We start from the raw sequence: 20,207 nt of genomic DNA on the forward strand, positions 1-20,207 counted from the left end.
ATTAATTTGTTCCTTTAACTTTTCTATGTGTTTTATATTCTAGTGAATGTGAACATTGGTGGGGCTGGGTAGTGCATTTTTTGCTCATTAGTAAGACATGTGGCTACACTAGGTCAGTATGTTCCTGGTCTCAAATGTGTAGTTCTATTCAAAAGCCTATGCATATATGCTACAAAAGCCATAAAACACTGGCTCACATGCATAATTCATCACCTCGTTAATTCGCAACCTTGAGTGTGCAGACTGGGGATGCAATGTACTTCACGAGGCATAGTTTTCAGCTAACATGCCTCCTGAAACCAGTTACAGAGCAGCCCCGTGAAGGTCCTTTCCACTCTGTCAACTGTGTAATGGTCTATAGGCAGATAAAAGGAAGTTTTAATTTTTGGGCTACCATGAAAAGGGGGGTTGTTCTTTCCCATTAAATGATTGCAGGAAATATGTTTCATCTGCTTTGCAGCTCAGTTACTCAACATCCACAGTTGCACCATGCAACGGTACGAATCTTTTATAGCTAACAGAAGAATTGGTAATCTTTGGAATTTCAAATACCTTTGTGCATTTCCTACCTTGAGAAATGTCAAATGAACAAAAATATCAATGAGTGTATCTCAAACTCAAGGAAATTGTTCCAATAAAAATTTATTGAGATTATACCAGGTGCCCATCACTGTAACTTTTTTTTATTGGGATGCACAGTAGCACTGTAGTTAGCACTGCTGCCTCATAGCACCAGAGGCCCCAGTTCAATTCCAGCCTCAGGTGATAATCTGTGTGGAATTTGTACATTTTCCCTACGTCCGCATAGGTTTCCTCCATGTCTGCATAGGTTTCTTCCGGGTGCTCCGGTTTCCTCCCACATTCCAAAGGTTAGGCTGGTTGGCCAAGCAAAATTGTCCCTTAATGTCAGGCGGATCAGTAGGGATCAGGCAGGTTGGGAGCAAAGAGTTGACATAAATGGATCTTTTTTTGTCAGTGGGGTACTGAAGAGACCTGTGCTAGAAGCCTAACTATCCACTTTATATTAATTATTTGGAAGAGGGAACTAAATGTATTATCTCCAAATTTGCAGATAATACAAAGTTGGATGGGAGGGTGAACTGTGAGGATGATGCAAGATGCTCCAGCATGATTTGGACAGGCTGAGTGAGTGGGCACATGCATGGAAGATGCAGTATTGTGTGGTTAAATGTAATGTTATCCACTTCGGTATCAATATAGAAAGGCAGATTATTATTGGAATGAGTGTAATTTGAGAGAGGTGGATACTTGAGGTGTCCTCAAGCGTAAGGTGTTCTCGAACAGATTCAGCAGGAAGTAAAAAAGGCAGATGGTATGTTGGTCTTTATAGCGAGAGGATTGGAGTATAGGGATTAGAGTGTTTTGCTGCAATTGTATAGAGCATTGGTGAGGCCACACCTGGAGTATTGTGTATAATTTTGGAATCCTTAACTGAGGAACAATCCCCTTACTATAGAGGAAGTGCAGCAAAGGTTTATGTCATATGAAATGAGATTGTGTTGGTTAGGGTTATGATATTCATTGGAGTTTAATCAAGTGAGAGGTGATCTTGTAGAAACTAACAAGTTAGAAAGGGTAGATTCATAAACAACATTCCCAATGGTAGGGGAGCCCAGAACTAGAGGTCATACTTTGAGGAAAAGGGGAAAACCTTTTAGGACTGAGGTGAGGAGAAGTTTCTTCAGCCAGAGTGTGGTGAATGTGTGGAATTCATTCCCACAGAAAGTAGGTGAGGCCAAAATGTTGTGCAACTTCAAGAAGAAATTAGATATTGCTCTTGGGGCTAAAGGGATACAGGAGGAAGGAGGAATCGGGATATTGAACTTGATGATCAGCCACGATCAAAATGAATGGTGGAGCAGGCTCGAAGGGCAAATGGCCTACTCCTGCTTCTAGTTTCTATGTCTCTACGTTTAAAGGCAGACCAGGGTTCAAAGTTTAAGTTGTATATCTATTGGCTGCACATACATGTAAGCTGCTGGACTTCAACTTTTCCATTGTTTTCCCGAGCAGGAAACGTCCAGAGGAATTTAACTCCGGCTTGGGTGCACCAGGAACCTATGATTCACTTAAAGTTGTTTCACTTAAAGTTGTGATTTTCAGGAACGCAACCAAGATTTTAATTGGGGACTTACTGTCTCAACACCAGAAGTCAAGAAGTGTAAAGTCAAGGCAACGGCAAAAGATGTCACGTTGAGGAGGTGGCTGGTGAATGAGGCATTGGATTCTATCAGAATCGGACTGGGTAATATCAATTCTTGTTCTATTCTCTTGAGTATCATTAGCATATTTGCATGTCATAATCTTCTATTTATTGATAACCAAATAGCACTATAAATCGGATCAATGTCTCAGAGCATTCGACCTTTTCTCTTCAAATTACAGAACTATTGGCTGGTGATCCAGTTAAAAGACTGGCAAGTATTTACCTTGCTTTTCATGGGTTAATTTCCATGATCTACATATGAGGCCTGTAGGGCAGTTTGGAAGAGGAACCTTTAAAGGGAGAAAGAGATTTAGGTGATCTTCAGAAGATCTATGTTACAAGAAATGGAGAAAGTCTGTGTGACCAACTCAACTGAGGTCAAGAAAGCTTCGCTTGAGAAATTGGACATGGTCTGGGTGAATGTCTGTCATTGCAAGTGATGAGAAAGAATCTCTCTCCAAGAAAGACCACATGATTCATTCAGGAACAACTCGGGGGTGAGATATGCTGAAACTAGGATTTCAGGGTTTTAGACAATGGGTGGTGAATATGTGGAATGCGCTGCCCTGGGAGATGGTGGGAGCAGGTACATGAGCAACAATTAAGGGACAACTAGATGAAGGGGATGTGAATGGAAGGAAATAGACTCCACGAGTGTGTACAGTTTTAGTTTAGGCAGGCATCATGATCGGTGCAGGCTTGGAGGGCTTTTCCTTGTGCTTTTTTTTTTGTTCTTTGTTCTTGAGCAATTCTTGTCTGTACCAGTTGGTTCTGTGAATGCCTCTGAGGATTTTAACAGAATGTTTATGCAATAGGTTGCAGAGTTTGTGGGGGGAATTTTAACCGAATAAAAAGGCTGGGTTTAGGCCGGGTTGGGGGGAGGTGGGGATTTAAATTTTTAAACATCAGATTGTCAACCCAAACTCACTCTAACTGCCCAGTTCTGACTTCTAAAGGAGGAGGGTGAGTGGGAGACCAACCCACTTCATTGAAGCATTTTGGCACTTTTAACCTGATAATTACGCTGTGAGCCTCGTAACTTTCCCATTTCAACCAACTAATTCACAAATTGGGCGCACACGAGGGGGGCACACGCGAGAGGGGGACAGGGCGTGCATGAGAGGGGGCTTGGGTGCATGTGAGAGAGGGATCGGGCGCACACAAGAAGGGGACCGGGCGTGCGTGAGGGAAGGACCGGGCGCACACGAGAGGGGGACAGGGTGCACATGAGAGGGGGACAGGGCGTGCACAAGAGGGGGATCGGGCACACATAAGAAGCTGGGGTGTTCAGGAATGATTTAAACTAATAGGGAGGGGGGGTGGGGAGGTGGCTGGGAGAGAGTCGGGTGAAAGGAAAATTATAAGGGAGAAGGTGGTTCCGAGGGACACTTGTGGGTTGAACTGTGTCTGTTTCAATGCTAGGAGTGTGGCAGGGAAAACGGATGAGCTTAGGGCCTTGATGTTTGTGAGGCGGTTGGATGTGGTGGCTGTAACGGAGACGTGGTTACGGGAAGGGCAGGACTGGCAGCTGAATGTTCCTGGGTACAAGTGTTTTAGGTGTGACAGAGGAGGGTTGAAGAGAGGTGGAGGGGTGGCACTGTTAGTCAAGGAAAACATCACAGTAGTGCAGAGGGAGGACGATATGGAATAGATAGGGATTGAGTCAGTGTGGGTGGAGTTGAGGAATAAAAAGGGAGAGATCACATTGCTAGGGGTGTATTATAGGCCACCCAACAGCCCGAGGTCAGTGGAGGAAGGCATTTGCAGGGGCATTTTGGACAGGTGCAGGAAGAATAGAGTGGTTGTAGTGGGTGATTTTAATTTTCCCGGAGTGAATTGGAGGGGGCCTAGAGCTGGGGGTACGGAGGGAGAGGAGTTTGTGAAATGTGTTATGGAAGGGTCGCTAGAACAGTATGTAACTAGCCCGACTAGGGGAGGGGCTATACTGGATTTAGTGTTGGGAAACGAGCCGGGGCAGGTGGGTGAGGTAGAGGTAGGCGAACATGTGGCAAACAGTGACCACAAGTCCGTCTACTTTAGGATAAAAATGGAAAGGGACGAGTGCCGTCCGAACGGGAGTGTGCTGAACTGGGGAAAGGCGAGCTATGGCAGGATTAGGAGGGAGCTGCAGCAAACTGATTGGGAGGGACTGTTAGCTGGCAAGTCCACGGTTGGCAAGTGGGAGGCTTTTAGGGACAAAATGAAATGGTTGCAGGGGAGGTATGTTCCGGTTAAGCGAAAGGATGGGAAAGGTAGGATTAGAGAGCCGTGGATTACGGGGGATATTGAAGACTTGGTCAGGAAGAAGAGGGAGGCGTATGTTAGGTCAAAACAAATGGGTACGGAGAGTGCGCTGGAGGAATATAGAGAGAGTAGGAGGGAGCTAAAAAGGGGAATTAGAAGGGCAAAGAGAGGGCATGAGATGGCTTTGGCTGGTAGGATTAAGGAAAATCCAAAGGCATTTTATTCCTATATTAGAGGCAAGAGAGTAGTTAGAGGGAAAATTGGTCCTCTTAGGGACAAGAGTGGAGAGCTGTGTATTGAGTCGGAGGGAATGGGGGAACTCCTGAATGAATACTTTGCGTCGGTATTCACGAAGGAGAGGGGTTCGGAATCGTGCGGTCTCTTGGAGGGAGCGGAGGTTCAGTTGCAGGATATAGTTATTACGAGAGAGGAAGTGCTAGGGCTTTTAGGTAGCGTAAGGACGGATAAAGCTCCGGGGCCTGATGGTATTTATCCCAGGCTGCTTAGGGAGGCGAAAGATGAAATTGCTGGGCCTCTGGCACACATCTTTGTCTCTTCTTTGGACACAGGTGAGGTCCCAGAAGACTGGAGGGTAGCAAATGTGGTCCCGTTGTTCAAAAAAGGTAGTAGGGATAACCCTGGGAATTATAGGCCGGTGAGTTTGACGTCGGTGGTAGGGAAGTTAATGGAAAAAATACTTAGGGGTAGGATGTATGAGCATTTGAAGCGTTGCGATCTGATTAGGGATACGCAACATGGCTTTGTTAGAGGGAGGTCTTGCCTTACGAATCTGGTGGAATTCTTTGAGGAGGTGACAAAAACGGTTGACGATGGGAGAGCCGTTGATGTCATCTATATGGATTTCAGTAAGGCGTTTGACAAAGTCCCTCACGGTAGGCTGGTAGAAAAGGTTAAGGCGCATGGGATACGAGGCCAGGTAGCTAGGTGGATTGAGAACTGGCTTGGAAATAGGAGACAGAGGGTAGTTGTGGAGGGGACCTTGTCGGGCTGGAGGCCAGTGACCAGTGGTGTGCCGCAGGGCTCAGTACTGGGACCTCTCCTCTTTGTAGTCTACATAAATGACTTGGAAGAGGGCGTAGGTGGTGTGATCAGCAAGTTTGCTGATGACACCAAGATGGCAGGGTTGGCGGGTACGGAACTGGATTGTCAGGTGATACAACAGGATATAGATAGGTTGGTACAGTGGGCAGATAGGTGGCAGATGGCATTTAATCCTGACAAATGCGAGGTGATGCATTTTGGACGGAATAATACAGAGAGGAGCTATGTGATAAAAGGTAGGCCGATTATGAGTATAGACATACAGAGGGACCTGGGAGTGCAGGTTCACAAATCCATGAAGGTTGCGTCACAAGTGGAGAAGGTTGTTAGGAAGGCTTATGGGATGTTAGCCTTTATAGGAAGGGGCATAGAGTATAAAAGCTGCCGTCTAATGCTTCAGTTGTACAGAACGTTGGTTAGACCGCATTTGGAGTACTGCGTCCAGTTCTGGTCACCTTACTACTGGAAGGATGTGGAGTCTCTGGAAAAGGTGCAGAGGAGGTTTACCAGGATGTTGCCTGGCATGGGGGGACTGGGTTACGAGGAGAGATTGAAGAAACTGGGGCTATTCTCCTTGGAAAGACGGAGATTGAGAGGGGACATGATCGAAGTATATAAGATACTGAAGGGAATAGATAGAGTTAATAGTGAGAGACTGCTCCCTAGACTGGGTACGAACACGAGAGGTCATCATTTAAGGGTGAGGGGGGGGAGGTATAATTTGGAGGTGAGAAGAAGGTTCTTTACGCAGAGAGTTGTGGGGGTCTGGAACGCGCTGCCGAGTAGGGTGGTGGAGGCAGGAAGGTTGGACTCGTTTAAGATGCAGTTAGATAGGCACATGAGTGAAACGAGAATGGAGGGATATGGTAGGGGCTATTAAATAGGGTTAAACCTCGGGAGACACCGGAAGGGCAGGCTGTATGATTAATATTTTTTGTCTTTATTCCACAGGTGGAGGTCCACCTCGTGTCAAGCGAGGGGCATGCACACGGCGGGTCGTGCGTGGGCTGCTCTTGGAAGTCCAGGAGTGGCCTAGTACTTCATGTCGGTGTGTGTGCTTGATCCTGGACCGGTAGACGGGCGCCGCAACAGCTCGGTGACTAGCACTGCTAGCTGTGCAGATACATGGATTTGGGCCTGTGTCTGTGGGGAGTTTGCGCATTCTCCCTGTGGTTGCGTGGGTTTCCTCCGGGCGCTCTGGTTTCCTCCCACACCCCAAAGATGTGCTCTTAGGCTAATCGGTTTTTACCAAATTGACACTGTTTCTTCCCTGAATCTGACTGAGTAGGGTTCCATTCGTAGACATGCAGGGTAAAATAGGTGTAGGGTGATGCGGCGGCGCGGGCTCGTTGGGCCGAAGGGCCTGTTTCCCGTGCTGGGTTGTTCTTTGTTCTTTGTAAGAAGGGGACCGGGCGTGCATGAGGAAAGGACCGGGTGCACAAGAGAGGGGGATTGGGCGCACGCGAGAGTGGGACAGGGCACGAGCGAGAGAGGGACAGGGCACGAGCGAGACAGGGACCAGGCGCGAGCGAGACAGGGACCGGGCGCGAGAGAGAGGGAGACAAGGCGCGAGTGAGGGGGGGACCGGGCGCGAGTGAGAGGGAGACAGGGCGCGAGCGAGAGGGAGATAAGGCATGCGCAAGAGGGAGATAGGGCATGCGCGAGAGGGAGATAGGGCATGCACGAGAGGGGGACCGGGCGGCACGAGAGGGGGGACGGGCGAGCAAGAGAGGGATTGTGAGATCTTTGCAGTGGAGCAGAGCGAGCAGGCGTTCTCTTTCCTTCGTGCTCTGCCATTTTTCTTCAAGTTCACATCCAACCTTTGTTTCTTCCAGTGATGCCTTTATTCTGTGGCTTGTTGTCATCTTGCCTCCTGGACCTTTTTCTTCTGATATATTATATATTATTCCCCATGTTAGTTTTTTCTCGTGTGGGATGGTGTGTGGGGATAAAGAAACGTGATGGTCTGCTTCTGTTGTGTTTCACGTGGTTGGGGGGAGGTGGTGAGTGTTAGGAGGAGGAGGAGGCTGCCAGGTTGGCTGTTTACGTGAGAATGTGTGTGTGAGAGAGGGATTGAGTGTGTGTGAGAGAGGGATTGAGTGTGTGAGAGAGAGAGATTGAGTGTGTGTGAGAGAGGGATTGAGTGTGTGTGAGAGAGGGATTGAGTGTGTGTGAGAGAGGGATTGAGTGTGTGAGAGAGAGAGATTGAGTGTGTGTGAGAGAGGGATTGAGTGTGTGAGAGAGAGGGATTGAGTGTGTGAGAGAGAGAGATTGAGTGTGTGTGAGAGAGGGATTGAGTGTGTGTGAGAGAGGGATTGAGTGTGTGTGAGAGAGGGATTGAGTGTGTGTGAGAGAGGGATTGAGTGTGTGTGAGAGAGGGATTGAGTGTGTGAGAGAGAGGGATTGAGTGTGTGTGAGAGAGGGATTGAGTGTGTGTGAGAGAGGGATTGAGTGTGTGTGAGAGAGGGATTGAGTGTGTGTGAGAGAGGGATTGAGTGTGTGAGAGAGAGGGATTGAGTGTGTGTGAGAGAGGGATTGAGTGTGTGAAAGAGGGTGTGTGAGAGAGATTGAGTGTGTGTGAGAGAGGGATTGAGTGTGTGTGAGAGGGATTGAGTGTGTGAGAGAGAGAGATTGAGTGTGTGTGAGAGAGGGATTGAGTGTGTGTGAGAGAGGGATTGAGTGTGTGAGAGAGAGAGATTGAGTGTGTGTGAGAGAGGGATTGAGTGTGTGTGAGAGAGGGATTGAGTGTGTGAGAGAGAGAGATTGAGTGTGTGTGAGAGAGGGATTGAGTGTGTGTGAGAGAGGGATTGAGTGTGTGAGAGAGAGAGATTGAGTGTGTGTGAGAGAGGGATTGAGTGTGTGTGAGAGAGGGATTGAGTGTGTGAGAGAGAGAGATTGAGTGTGTGTGAGAGAGGGATTGAGTGTGTGAGAGAGAGAGATTGAGTGTGTGTGAGAGAGGGATTGAGTGTGTGTGAGAGAGGGATTGAGTGTGTGAGAGAGAGAGATTGAGTGTGTGTGAGAGAGGGATTGAGTGTGTGAGAGAGAGAGATTGAGTGTGTGAGAGAGAGGGATTGAGTGTGTGTGAGAGAGGGATTGAGTGTGTGAGAGAGAGAGATTGAGTGTGTGTGAGAGAGGGATTGAGTGTGTGTGAGAGAGGGATTGAGTGTGTGTGAGAGAGGGATTGAGTGTGTGAGAGAGAGAGATTGAGTGTGTGAGAGAGAGGGATTGAGTGTGTGAGAGAGAGAGATTGAGTGTGTGTGAGAGAGGGATTGAGTGTGTGTGAGAGAGGGATTGAGTGTGTGTGAGAGAGGGATTGAGTGTGTGTGAGAGAGGGATTGAGTGTGTGAGAGAGAGAGATTGAGTGTGTGTGAGAGAGGGATTGAGTGTGTGAGAGAGGGATTGAGTGTGTGAGAGAGAAAGATTGAGTGTGTGTGAGAGAGGGATTGAGTGTGTGTGAGAGAAAGATTGAGTGTGTGTGAGAGAGGGATTGAGTGTGTGTGAGAGAGGGATTGAGTGTGTGTGAGAGAGGGATTGAGTGTGTGAGAGAGAGAGATTGAGTGTGTGTGAGAGAGGGATTGAGTGTGTGTGAGAGAGGGATTGAGTGTGTGAGAGAGAGAGATTGAGTGTGTGTGAGAGAGGGATTGAGTGTGTGTGAGAGAGGGATTGAGTGTGTGAGAGAGAGAGATTGAGTGTGTGTGAGAGAGGGATTGAGTGTGTGAGAGAGAGAGATTGAGTGTGTGTGAGAGAGGGATTGAGTGTGTGTGAGAGAGGGATTGAGTGTGTGAGAGAGAGAGATTGAGTGTGTGTGAGAGAGGGATTGAGTGTGTGAGAGAGAGAGATTGAGTGTGTGAGAGAGAGGGATTGAGTGTGTGTGAGAGAGGGATTGAGTGTGAGAGAGAGAGAGATTGAGTGTGTGTGAGAGAGGGATTGAGTGTGTGTGAGAGAGGGATTGAGTGTGTGTGAGAGAGGGATTGAGTGTGTGAGAGAGAGAGATTGAGTGTGTGAGAGAGAGGGATTGAGTGTGTGAGAGAGAGAGATTGAGTGTGTGTGAGAGAGGGATTGAGTGTGTGTGAGAGAGGGATTGAGTGTGTGTGAGAGAGGGATTGAGTGTGTGTGAGAGAGGGATTGAGTGTGTGAGAGAGAGAGATTGAGTGTGTGTGAGAGAGGGATTGAGTGTGTGAGAGAGGGATTGAGTGTGTGAGAGAGAAAGATTGAGTGTGTGTGAGAGAGGGATTGAGTGTGTGTGAGAGAAAGATTGAGTGTGTGTGAGAGAGGGATTGAGTGTGTGAGAGAGAAAGATTGAGTGTGTGTGAGAGAGGGATTGAGTGTGTGTGAGAGGGATTGAGTGTGTGAGAGAGAGAGATTGAGTGTGTGAAAGAGGGTGTGTGAGAGGGATTGAGTGTGTGAGAGAGGGATTGAGTGTGTGAGAGAGAAAGATTGAGTGTGTGTGAGAGAGGGATTGAGTGTGTGAGAGAGAAAGATTGAGTGTGTGTGAGAGAGGGATTGAGTGTGTGTGAGAGGGATTGAGTGTGTGAGAGAGAGAGATTGAGTGTGTGAAAGAGGGTGTGTGAGAGGGATTGAGTGTGTGAGAGAGGGATTGAGTGTGTGAGAGAGGGATTGAGCGTGTGTGAGAGAGGGATTGAGTGTGTGAGAGAGAGAGATTGAGTTTGTGAAAGAGGGTGTGTGAGAGGGATTGAGTGTGTGAGAGAGGGATTGAGTGTGTGAGAGAGGGATTGAGCGTGTGTGAGAGAGGGATTGAGTGTGTGAGAGAGAGATTGAGTGTGTGTGAGAGAGCGATTGAGTGTGTGAAAGAGGGTGTGTGAGAGAGGGATTGAGTGTGTGTGAGGGAGTGATTGAGTGTGTGAGAGAGAAGGATTGAGCGTGTGTGAGAGAGAGATTGAGTGTGTGTGAGAGAGCGATTGAGTGTGTGAGAGAGGGATTGAGTGTGTGTGAGAGAGGGATTGAGTGTGTGTGAGAGAGGGATTGAGTGTGTGAGAGAGGAATTGAGTGTGTGAGAGAGGGATTGATTGTGTGTGAGAGCGATTGAGTGTGTGAAAGAGGGTGTGTGAGAGAGGGATTGAGTGTGTGTGAGAGAGGGATTGAGCGTGTGTGAGAGAGGGATTGAGTGTGTGAGAGAGAGAGATTGAGTGTGTGTGAGAGAGCGATTGAGTGTGTGAAAGAGGGTGTGTGAGAGAGGGATTGAGTGTGTGTGAGGGAGTGATTGAGTGTGTGAGAGAGAAGGATTGAGCGTGTGTGAGAGAGAGATTGAGTGTGTGTGAGAGAGCGATTGAGTGTGTGAAAGAAGGTGTGTAAGAGAGGGATTGAGTGTGTGAGAGAGGGATTGAGAGTGTGTGAGAGAGGGGTTAGACTTTGAAGAGAGATTAAATAGAGTGGATCTGTACTCGTTGGAGTTTAGAAGGATGAGGGGGGATCTTATAGAGATGTATAAGATAATGAGAGGGATGGATAGGGTAGAGGTAGAGAGATTCTTCCCGCTTAGAAAGGACACCAGGACTAGAGGGCACAGCCTCAAGATAAGGGGGGTGCAGTTTAGAACGGAGCTGAGGAGGAACTTCTTCACTCAAAGGGTGGTGAATCTCTGGAATTCTCTGCCCGTTGAAGTGGTGGAGGCTATCTCGCTAAATATATTTAAGACACGGGTAGATAGGTTTTTGACAGACAAGGGAATTAAGGGTTATGGGGAGAAAGCGGGAAAGTAGAACTGAACCACTTCAGATCAGCCATGATCTTATTGAATGGCGGGGCAGGCTCAAAGGGCTAGATGTCCTACTCCTGCTCCTATTTCTTATGTTCTTATGTTCTTATGAGAGAGGGATTGAGTGTGTGTGAGAGAAGAATTCAGTGTGTGTGAGAGAGAGATTGAGTGTGTGTGAGAGAGCAATTGAGTGAGAGAGAGATTGAGTGTTTGTGAGAGAGGGATTGAGTGTGTGTATGATAGAGGGATTGAGTGTGTGAGAGAGAGGGATTGTGTGTCTGAGAGGAGGGGTAGAGTGTTTGTGAGAGAGTCGTTGATTGTTTGTGAGGGAGGGACTGCCTGTGAGAGAGAAAGGGACAGAGTGTGTGAGAGATTGAGTGTGTGTTTGAGAGAGAGATTGGGTGTGTGTGAGGGAGGGATTGAGTTTTTGTGAGAGAGGAATTGTGCACGTGTGAAAGAGGAATTGAATGTTGTGGGAGAGGGACTGAGTGTTGGTGGAAGAGAGAATGAGTGTGCCTGAGAGAGGGATTGAGTGTGTGTGAGAGAGGGATTGAGTGTTTGTGAGAGAGAGATTGAGTGTGCGAGAGAGAGGGATTGAGTATGTGAGTGACAGATTCAGTGTGTGAGAGAGTGAATGAATGTGTGAGCGAGGGATTCAGTGTGTGAGAGAAAAATTGAGTGTGTGAGAGAGGGATTGAGTGTGTGAGAGAGGGATTGAGTGTGTATGAAACAGTGATTGAATGTGAAAGAGATTGATTGTGTGACAGAGAGATTAAGTGTCTAAGAGAAGGATTGAGTGTTCTGGGAGAGGGATTGAGTGTGTGTGAGACGGATTGAGTGTGTGTGAGGGAGTAATTGAATGTGAAAGAGAGTGACAAAGTGTGTGAGAGAGGGATTGAGTGTGTGAGTGACTGAGCGTGTGTGAGAGAGGGATTGACTGTGTGTGAGAGAGGGATTGAGTGCATGTGAGAGAGGGATTGAGTCCGCGTGAGATGGATTCAGTGTTGTGGGAGAGGGATTGAGTGTTTGTGAGAGAGAGATTGAGAGAGGGATTGAGTGTGTGTGAGAGAGAAGGATTGCGTGTGTGAGATTGGGATTGAACATATGATGGGGACTAATTGCATGTGTGAGAGAGAGGGTTTGAGTGTCTGAGAGGAGTGATTGAGTGTGTGTGAGAGGGATTGAGTGTGTGAGAGAGGGCTTGAGTGTGTGTGAGAGGGATTGAGTGTGTGTGAGAGATGGATTGAGTGTGTGTGAGAGAGGGATTGAGTCTGTGTGAGAGAGGGACTGAATGTGTGTGAGAAAGGGATTGAGTCTCCAAGAGTGAGGTTGAGTGTGTGTGAGAGAGGGGTCGAGTGTGTGTGAGAGAGGGATTGAGTGTGTGTGAGGGGTTGAGTGTGTGAGATCGAGGTATTGAGCATATGTGAGAGAGGCATTGAGTGTGTTTGAGAGGGGAACATATATGTGAGGGAGACAGGGAGATATGTCTCTTTATGTGAGAGAGAGAGATGGAGAGAGAATGAGGCATGTGTGAATGAGTGAGTATGTGTGTGTGTGTTTGTATGTGTGTGTCTGTACGCACGATATGAATGTCAGTTTCTCAGCATCACTCATCCCATTAAAAATGACAAACGGTAAGCATTAAATATTTTTTTCAATAAGAGAACTGTTGACACAATGGTTAGCATTGCTGCCTCACAGCACCAAGGACCCTGGTTCAATTCTGCTCTCGGATGACTCTCTGTGTGGAGTTTGCACATTCTCCCTGTGTCTGTGTGGGTTTTCTCCCACACCCCAAAGGTGTGCAGGTTAGACTGATTGCCCATGGTAAATTGCCTTCTTGTGTGTCAGGAGGATTATCAGGTTAAATACATGGGATTACACTTAGAGCCTGGGTGGGATTATTGTGGGTGCAGGCTCAATGGACTGTAGGGATTCTAACTCCATTCTGAATTTTACAGACTACCCACTCCTAAAGTGGGTGCCTCTTCCAGGGATTAATGTTAAAGGGTTGTGGGAGGGTGGCTTGCTGTGGTGATTGTCTCTTTGAGGGCAACACAGCAGAAGAGGGTCACCTGGCTTGAAGGACCGGTTGGGACCGAGAATGTATAATCAGCCCGCGGAATGGTGTCTAATTTAGGCAGAAGACATCTAGAAGACATATAAGGACTGGGGAAGCCAGTGGGCTTCCAGGGCAGCTGAGTTGGTGGGGGGGGGGGGGGGGGGGTGCGGGGGGCGGCTGCCAGCCTCGGTACAGTTTTTGCTTGTTAATAAATGCCCTTTGTGTTCCTAATCTGTAGTGTGCCTTATTACACTTGGCCAGCCATTGTGAGGAGGGGGGGGGGGGGGGGCCATGTAGCTGGCGGATGTATCTGTGACTCTGTGCCTCTTCCTAACTCCTAAAAAATGCATAAGCATAGCTAGGAAAAAGCAAAAACTGCTGGAATCTGAAGCTCTGGCAGCAGTGGCAGGGCGTGAACAGTCCAAGAATTTCAGCCACTGTGTCCCTGCACCAAATCCTTTCAGCCAAATAAAGGCTGCAACACTGGATGTCGATCATTTGCAGTAGTCTCAGCAAGATTGATAAGAGAGACTATGTCTTATCAAATTCAAAATACTCAGGATCCATGCAAATTACAGACTTTATGAAGGCAACAAGGAAGATTTATCAATGATTTGGGTGGCACGGTGGCAGCAGGTTAGCACTGCTGCTTCACAGCGCCAAGGACCCAGTTTCAATTCCAGTCGTGGGCCACTGTCTATGTGGAGATTGCACGTTCTCCCCATGTCTGCGTGGGTTCCCTCCAGGTGCTCTGGTTTCCACCCACAGTCCAGAGATGTGCAGGTTAGGTTGATTGACCATGCTAAATTGCCCCCTTAGTATCAGGGGGACTCGCAGGGTGAAATACATGGGGTAATTTGATTTGATTTGATTGTCACATGTATTAATAGGCAGTGACAAGTACTGTTTCTTGCGCACTATATAGACAAAGCATACCAATCATAGAGAAGGAAAGGAGAGAGTGCAGAATGTAGTGTTGCAGTCACAGCTGAGGTGCAGAGATGGGTCCTTTCAAAAGGCTGATAGCAACAGGGAAGAAGCTGTTCTTGAGTTGGTTGGTATGTAACCAACCTCAGACTTTTGTATCTCTTTCCTGATGGAAGTAGGTGGAAGAGAGTATGTCCAGGGTGCATGGGGTCCTTAATTATGCTGGCTGCTTTTCCAAGGCAGCAGGAAGTGAAGACAGAGTCAATGGATGGGAGGCTGGTTTGTGTAATGGATTGGGCTACATTCATGACCCTTTGTAGTTTCTTGGGCAGAGCAAGAGCCATACCAAGCTGTGATGCAAGCAGGAAGAATGCTTTCTATGATGCATCATTAAAAGTTGGTGAGGGTCAGAGCAGCCATGCCAAATTTCCGTAGTCTTCTGAGGAAGTAGAGGCATTGGTGAGCTTTCTTAACTACAGTGTCGGCATGGGGGTTCGAGGACAGTTTGTTGGTGATCTGGACCACCTAAAACTACTTCATCCCCATTGATGTACACAGGAGCATGTTCGCCACTATGCTTACAAATGGGAATAGGATGGGATTGTTGTCGGTTCAGTCTCGAGGGGCCGAATGACCTCATTCTGCACTGTAGGGATTCTATGATTTGAAGATCTTCCTGGACGTTTACAAGGTGCGGAATTGCCAGAATGTTCAAAGCGGTTCTTTAGGGTGAGTGCATTAAATGTGACCCCTGACTGTTCTGTACTTCCAACGTGGAATGTTTATGGGCTCTTTATATAAATGCATGCATCTAAAACAGGTTGAGGACAAATAGGTTTTGAATAGCAGCCTGAAGTGCCAAGTTAATGACATGAGGGACACACCTAGACTGTGTTGCAATTCTGAGATTTGGATGAGAGATTTATGAAGATAATCTAAAAGGCAAAAAAACTTTAACATTTTATTTGGCCATTCAGTGGGGATATCAGAGAGGCTTTTATCTGACTGAAAGTGAATGGAAATCTTGAACTCCGTCCCAAAACAAGCTGTTGAAACTGGGTGAGTTAAACTGACAAAACTAAGATTGATTTTGTCAGCGGGAGTATTAAGGGATATAAAAGCAATCTTAAAGTAAAAGCTCACAATTGGCTGATCAGGACACACAATACTTTTTTCATTCAAAGAGCAGAAATCTGAAACTATCCCCAAATATCTAGGTCAGCTGAAATCTTCAGGACTAAGAGTGACAGATTTTCATTCGACAACAGTATCAGGGGATATGGGTCAAAAATGAATAGATGGAATTATTATACAGATCAGCCATGATTTAACTGAATGGATGAAGTTTAGTGAGGGCATGTCAGTACCTACACCTGTTCCTTTGAGTTAGAGATTTATGGAAATGTGAAAAAAGATGGACAATTAATGCATGAATTGGTTTTGTTCAGTTACGAACAATGTTTATCCCTTCATATTTCAAGAATCAATTGGTCTCGACTGACTTTTTGTATGTACAGTACATGCCTGAAGGTGCCAAGGTACTCAACGCAAGATAATATAGTTAATGAAATACCAAGGGAGAAAGACCTTGAGGTTAGATGAGCTTACTTCATTAATCAATGTAAATAGCTTCCAGCCATTTGTTGCACAAAACCTCAACATGGTTGCTTACAATTGCGCAGGTGTTTGTGAATCTCAAAGACAATACATTCTTTTACACATTGTGACATTGCCCAAGGAACATTACCTAAGCTTCCGTTTTCCCACCTGCTGTCAGAAGATGGATGACCCTCAACGTGGCCATGATGTAAAAGCAAAGAAAAGGTAATTGAATATATGTGTTGCCGCTCAGTGAGTTGCCTGTTGGGCTTTTAATGCTTTGGATCTTGGGCAAATTATGAATCTCAATATGAATTGCCAATTTTATCAATCCTTTTTAAATATTTTGGGCTAACAATTCGACAGCCTCAAAAAATGGGTATGAAGAGTGTGCTACTGCTAATTTTAGTGGCAAACAGTCCAGCCCTGAACATGCTGTAGAGCAACTGCATGCTGTGTGGAGTTTGTACATCTCCCTCTCCGGTTACGTGGGTTTCCCCTGGGTGCTGCGGGTTTTAATTTGCACTTCAGTGTCCCAAGGTGTGTTGGTTAGATGGATTAGTCATGAGAAATATATGAAGTTACAGGGATAGAGCAGGGGAGAGAGCCTGGCTAAAATACTCCGTTGGCAAGTTATTGAAAACTCAATGGGCCGAATGGCCTTTTCTGTACTGTAGGGATTCTATGATTCAGCATGCAGTTTGTACAAGTTTAGCACTACTTAAAGCTAACTTGCACTACTTAATGCCAGCCAGAATTCTTCAAGGCAGGGTGAATTCTGGCTGCATCAGACAATCAAAGACTGTCTGATCTACAGGAAGGGTGAACATGTTGCATTGAGAAGAGTAGCCTCCCAGATTCTCTAATGCACACATGAAAGCAAATAACCCCAGAGATCAAGGTGAAAAGTGTTGCCCTGGGATTTTGTTGCAGTGCTGAAAGTGGTTTAATGTCCTCACAGTCAATGAATTCATTTTCAAATGTTTTATCCTTACAACTGGCCCACTGCCCTCACGCGCTGCTGAGTGGACATCTCACCCTTTGGCAGGGAGAGGGTGGTTACTAAAACCTGAAGATCACCACACCTCAAACAAGGGGCAAGGTTGAGATGACAGGCCTTCATAAATAACCTCATGAATAACAGTATGCAATAAGTGGGAAAATAGAGATATAATAGACATAGACCTTCCACAATCTGTAGGCATTGGGCTGCATCATCCATCCCTGGAATGTCATTTTAATTTAAGTAATTATGTTTCCTTTAAAGTTTTGGTTTATTTTTGTTACAATGCCCCTTTGAAATTAGTTACAGCTTCCTCAAAAGAGGTATGACAAAGATAGACTGAAACTGGGTTTGCTGGACAAGGAGGTATAAGTCTCTAAGTGTGCAAACCTGTAAATAAAGATAAAAGTTCATAAAAATTGGTTCCAATTCAAATTATCACCAAGTGACTTTCTGCAATATTACGTCCATCATTCACCCACCGCCAGTGCAGATTAATCACAGTTTATATCCCACGTTCATAACTTCACCTTACTTTCACACACTGCTTAAATTCTCACACCCACACTGCACAATGTATATTCCTTGCCAGCTATTCAACCACAACAGCCACATCGTTCAAACCTATTGTCTCACACATGGTGACGCATTTCCCTCTCTCTTGCTGACAAATAATGATAGCAGCAGCTAACCAGCAAGGAGATGGGCAGAATGCGTGTGCTCATCCCCATGGAAGGGGCGGTGGTCGCGATAATTGGAGCGATTGTCATTGAGGTAGCGTGTTCCCATCAAATCTCCCGTCTCACATCCCCCTTCTCCCTCATCCCATGCTCCCTACAAGATGCAGATGGTGTGAACCTGCACCTCTTCACCCCTGGTCACCACACCAAACACTTGTCCTTTCTCCTTTCAGGTACACAAGAACAGCCTCATAGTCGAGTACTTGTGTGGGAGCATGGGGGCCAAGGGGAGTAAGGAACTGATGATAAATACGTCATTCATTCTCACAACTGAAAACAGCAGCTCAAGTACTGACACCGTGCCTTGTTTTAGAGATGAGCTTCGAGGTGGGACTTGGCACTTGGTGAGATAACAGGCTGGAATAGGGGAATAAGGGAAGGGGATAAGGGTGGTACAGGTTCCAGGTCACTGGAGAGCTGCCTTCTCTCAAGATGACAGGATCTATGACCCCATCACTGCCCCTGCTGTTGGCTGTCAGCCAGCCAGCCAGCCCAGACTGCTGCTGCTTATATGGAGGCATAAAACTGAGATTTGAAGCTGTTGAAGCCATAACAAAGGACGACATGCATACTAAACAACAGGAGAAGAATGATATCAATGGACCTCGGGATTCCAGTGAATCAGTCCTGCCATATCCAATTACAGATGGTGGTGGACAAATAAAAAATGAACAGGAGGAGATTTCACAACCACCCTCATCCTCAAATTTGGAGGATCCAAACACATCTGTAAAAAAGACAGGACTGCAGCCATCACGAGTGGATGGTCCATCTTGGCCTCCTCTGTCCAGTCTTCAGCCAATTCAATTCACTCCACTTGCTATAAAGAAATGGCTGAGTACAGCCAAGACAGCAAAGGCTTTGGGCCCTGGCAACATCCCAACTACAGAACAAGATTTGTACTCCAGAACTAGCTACCTGGCTGCCTAAAATATAGGGTGCATTAAAAATTTGATCGTAAACGGAAAATTATAATGAGAAGACAATAGGACACATCCTCCCCCCAACTTTCAAATGAAAGTGTCTGTTAATTTATTCCCCAAGAGTTGGTCACCCGGGTATGAACTAACGAGTGAGGTGAATAGGAATTTGGAGAGAAGGACTGGGGACACATTTTTAGGGTGCCCAGTGAATGGCAGACTGAAGTAATTAACCCTCAAATGTGATCAAAAAAATGTGACAGACTTTTTAACTTTCTACAAAAGAGTCAAGGAGTACTTGAGGCTTGTCTGAAAACAGCTTTCACAATAGGATGTCCGAATTAGCCTTTGCGAATGCTGTGCCTTTTGATGGAGTTTGTGATGGCACGCGTGTAATTTTCAAAAGATCGACACGGACACCCTGAACAAAGGAAATTGACACTGTGGAAAATGTTATATCTTCCTTTGCCGCGCAGCATTGGGGAGAGGTACCGGAGATTTTCCAGCAAAATCCAGGGAAGAAAATTCATAGACATCGGCTCTTACCTATTTTCCACAACATTCAGCAAAGCTCATACAGAGTGGCGTTTCCCCACGGTGACCATTGCTTGGAGAAAAGAGAGAGACAAGCTGGAGGTAGACAGTCTGAAAGCAGAATTATGGATCTGCATTAATTTCTCAGAAGATTATCTTAGTTCAGAAACATCAAGGTATATAAAGAAGTTAGCCTAAACCCCCAACTACTTTTGATTTTGGCATTAGTGTGAGGATAAGGTGTTTCACTCCAGGTGTGAGTCTACTGACACACGAGGCAGCCTTTACCAAAACACAACTTATTTTAACATTATAGTTTGACCGTAACAAAAATAATTAGTATACATTTTACCAATTGAAATACTTAGATATGATGTGATACAATTCTTAACTGCTAGTCTATCTCTATTATTTTCAATCTAAGCAATATTCTTCACAGCATTAAACTCCTTTTCAGAATCAGCCAGCAAAAACACACAGGTAGTTGCCAGGTCCTCAAGCCTTTTAACACCGTTGGACAGAGATGCCTACTTTTTTCAGAAAGGACAGTAGGACTAGGGGGCACAGCCGCAAGATGAAGGGGGGGCGGTTTAGAACGGAGTTGAGGAAGAACTTCTTCACTCAAAGGGTGGTGAATCTCTGGAATTCTCTGCCCGTTGAAGTGGTGGAGGCTACCTCGCTAAATATTTTTAAGACGCGGGTTGATGGGTTTTTGATAAGAGAGGGGATTAAGGGTTATGGGGAGAGGGCGGGAATGTGGAACTGAGCCACGACAGATCAGCCATGATCTTATTGAATGGCGGGGCAGGCTCGAAGGGCCAGATGGCCTACTCCTGCTCCTATTTCTTATGTTCTTATGTTCTTATGTTAGCCAGTCCCAGACTTTAATCTCCAGAGAGAGAGCGAGAGAGAAGAGCTACTGCTCCTTGTCAATAGAAAGAGAAACTGCCTGCTTTCCCTCTTTAAGCTTAGCTCCTCCCATTAGCAAATGACATGCTCTTGTCAATCAATCTGATTAAAGCCTACTCTGAAGCATTTTTGGGACAACCCAAAGAATAAGCAAAACTGCATTAGCTCAGATTAAAACTAACGTCCCAATATCTGGGTGCAATCATTCATCTGCATTCTCAGCAGGTGGGCTGCTTGGGGCGGACAAAGCAGCATCCTTTAACA

The 20,207-nt window shown here is 46.3% G+C and overlaps 1 protein-coding gene across 3 annotated transcripts; it reads left to right on the forward strand.

Moving 5' to 3' along the window:
- Window positions 1-1,471: 1,471 nt before the first annotated feature.
- LOC145354175 (uncharacterized) lies at window positions 1,472-18,975 on the forward strand. Of its 3 annotated transcripts, none has more exons than XR_013888823.1 (4): window positions 1,472-1,686; window positions 2,035-2,266; window positions 15,921-16,062; window positions 17,754-18,975. XR_013888823.1 is itself a non-coding variant. In XM_080205248.1 (4 exons), exons 1-4 carry the CDS (start codon window positions 1,621-1,623, stop codon window positions 17,773-17,775), a joined length of 390 nt encoding a protein of 129 aa, XP_080061374.1. In that variant the 5' UTR covers window positions 1,472-1,620; the 3' UTR covers window positions 17,776-18,975. The 3 variants fall into 3 exon arrangements, 1 of the variants encoding a protein (XP_080061374.1); XR_013888824.1 differs by having other exon boundaries at window positions 2,171-2,266; XM_080205248.1 differs by having other exon boundaries at window positions 1,472-1,750; window positions 2,171-2,266.
- Window positions 18,976-20,207: the final 1,232 nt, after the last annotated feature.

Source organism: Carcharhinus amblyrhynchos, chromosome 17, assembly GCF_965287045.1.
Source record: "Carcharhinus amblyrhynchos chromosome 17, sCarAmb.v2.hapA, whole genome shotgun sequence".
Lineage (NCBI taxonomy): Eukaryota > Metazoa > Chordata > Chondrichthyes > Carcharhiniformes > Carcharhinidae > Carcharhinus > Carcharhinus amblyrhynchos.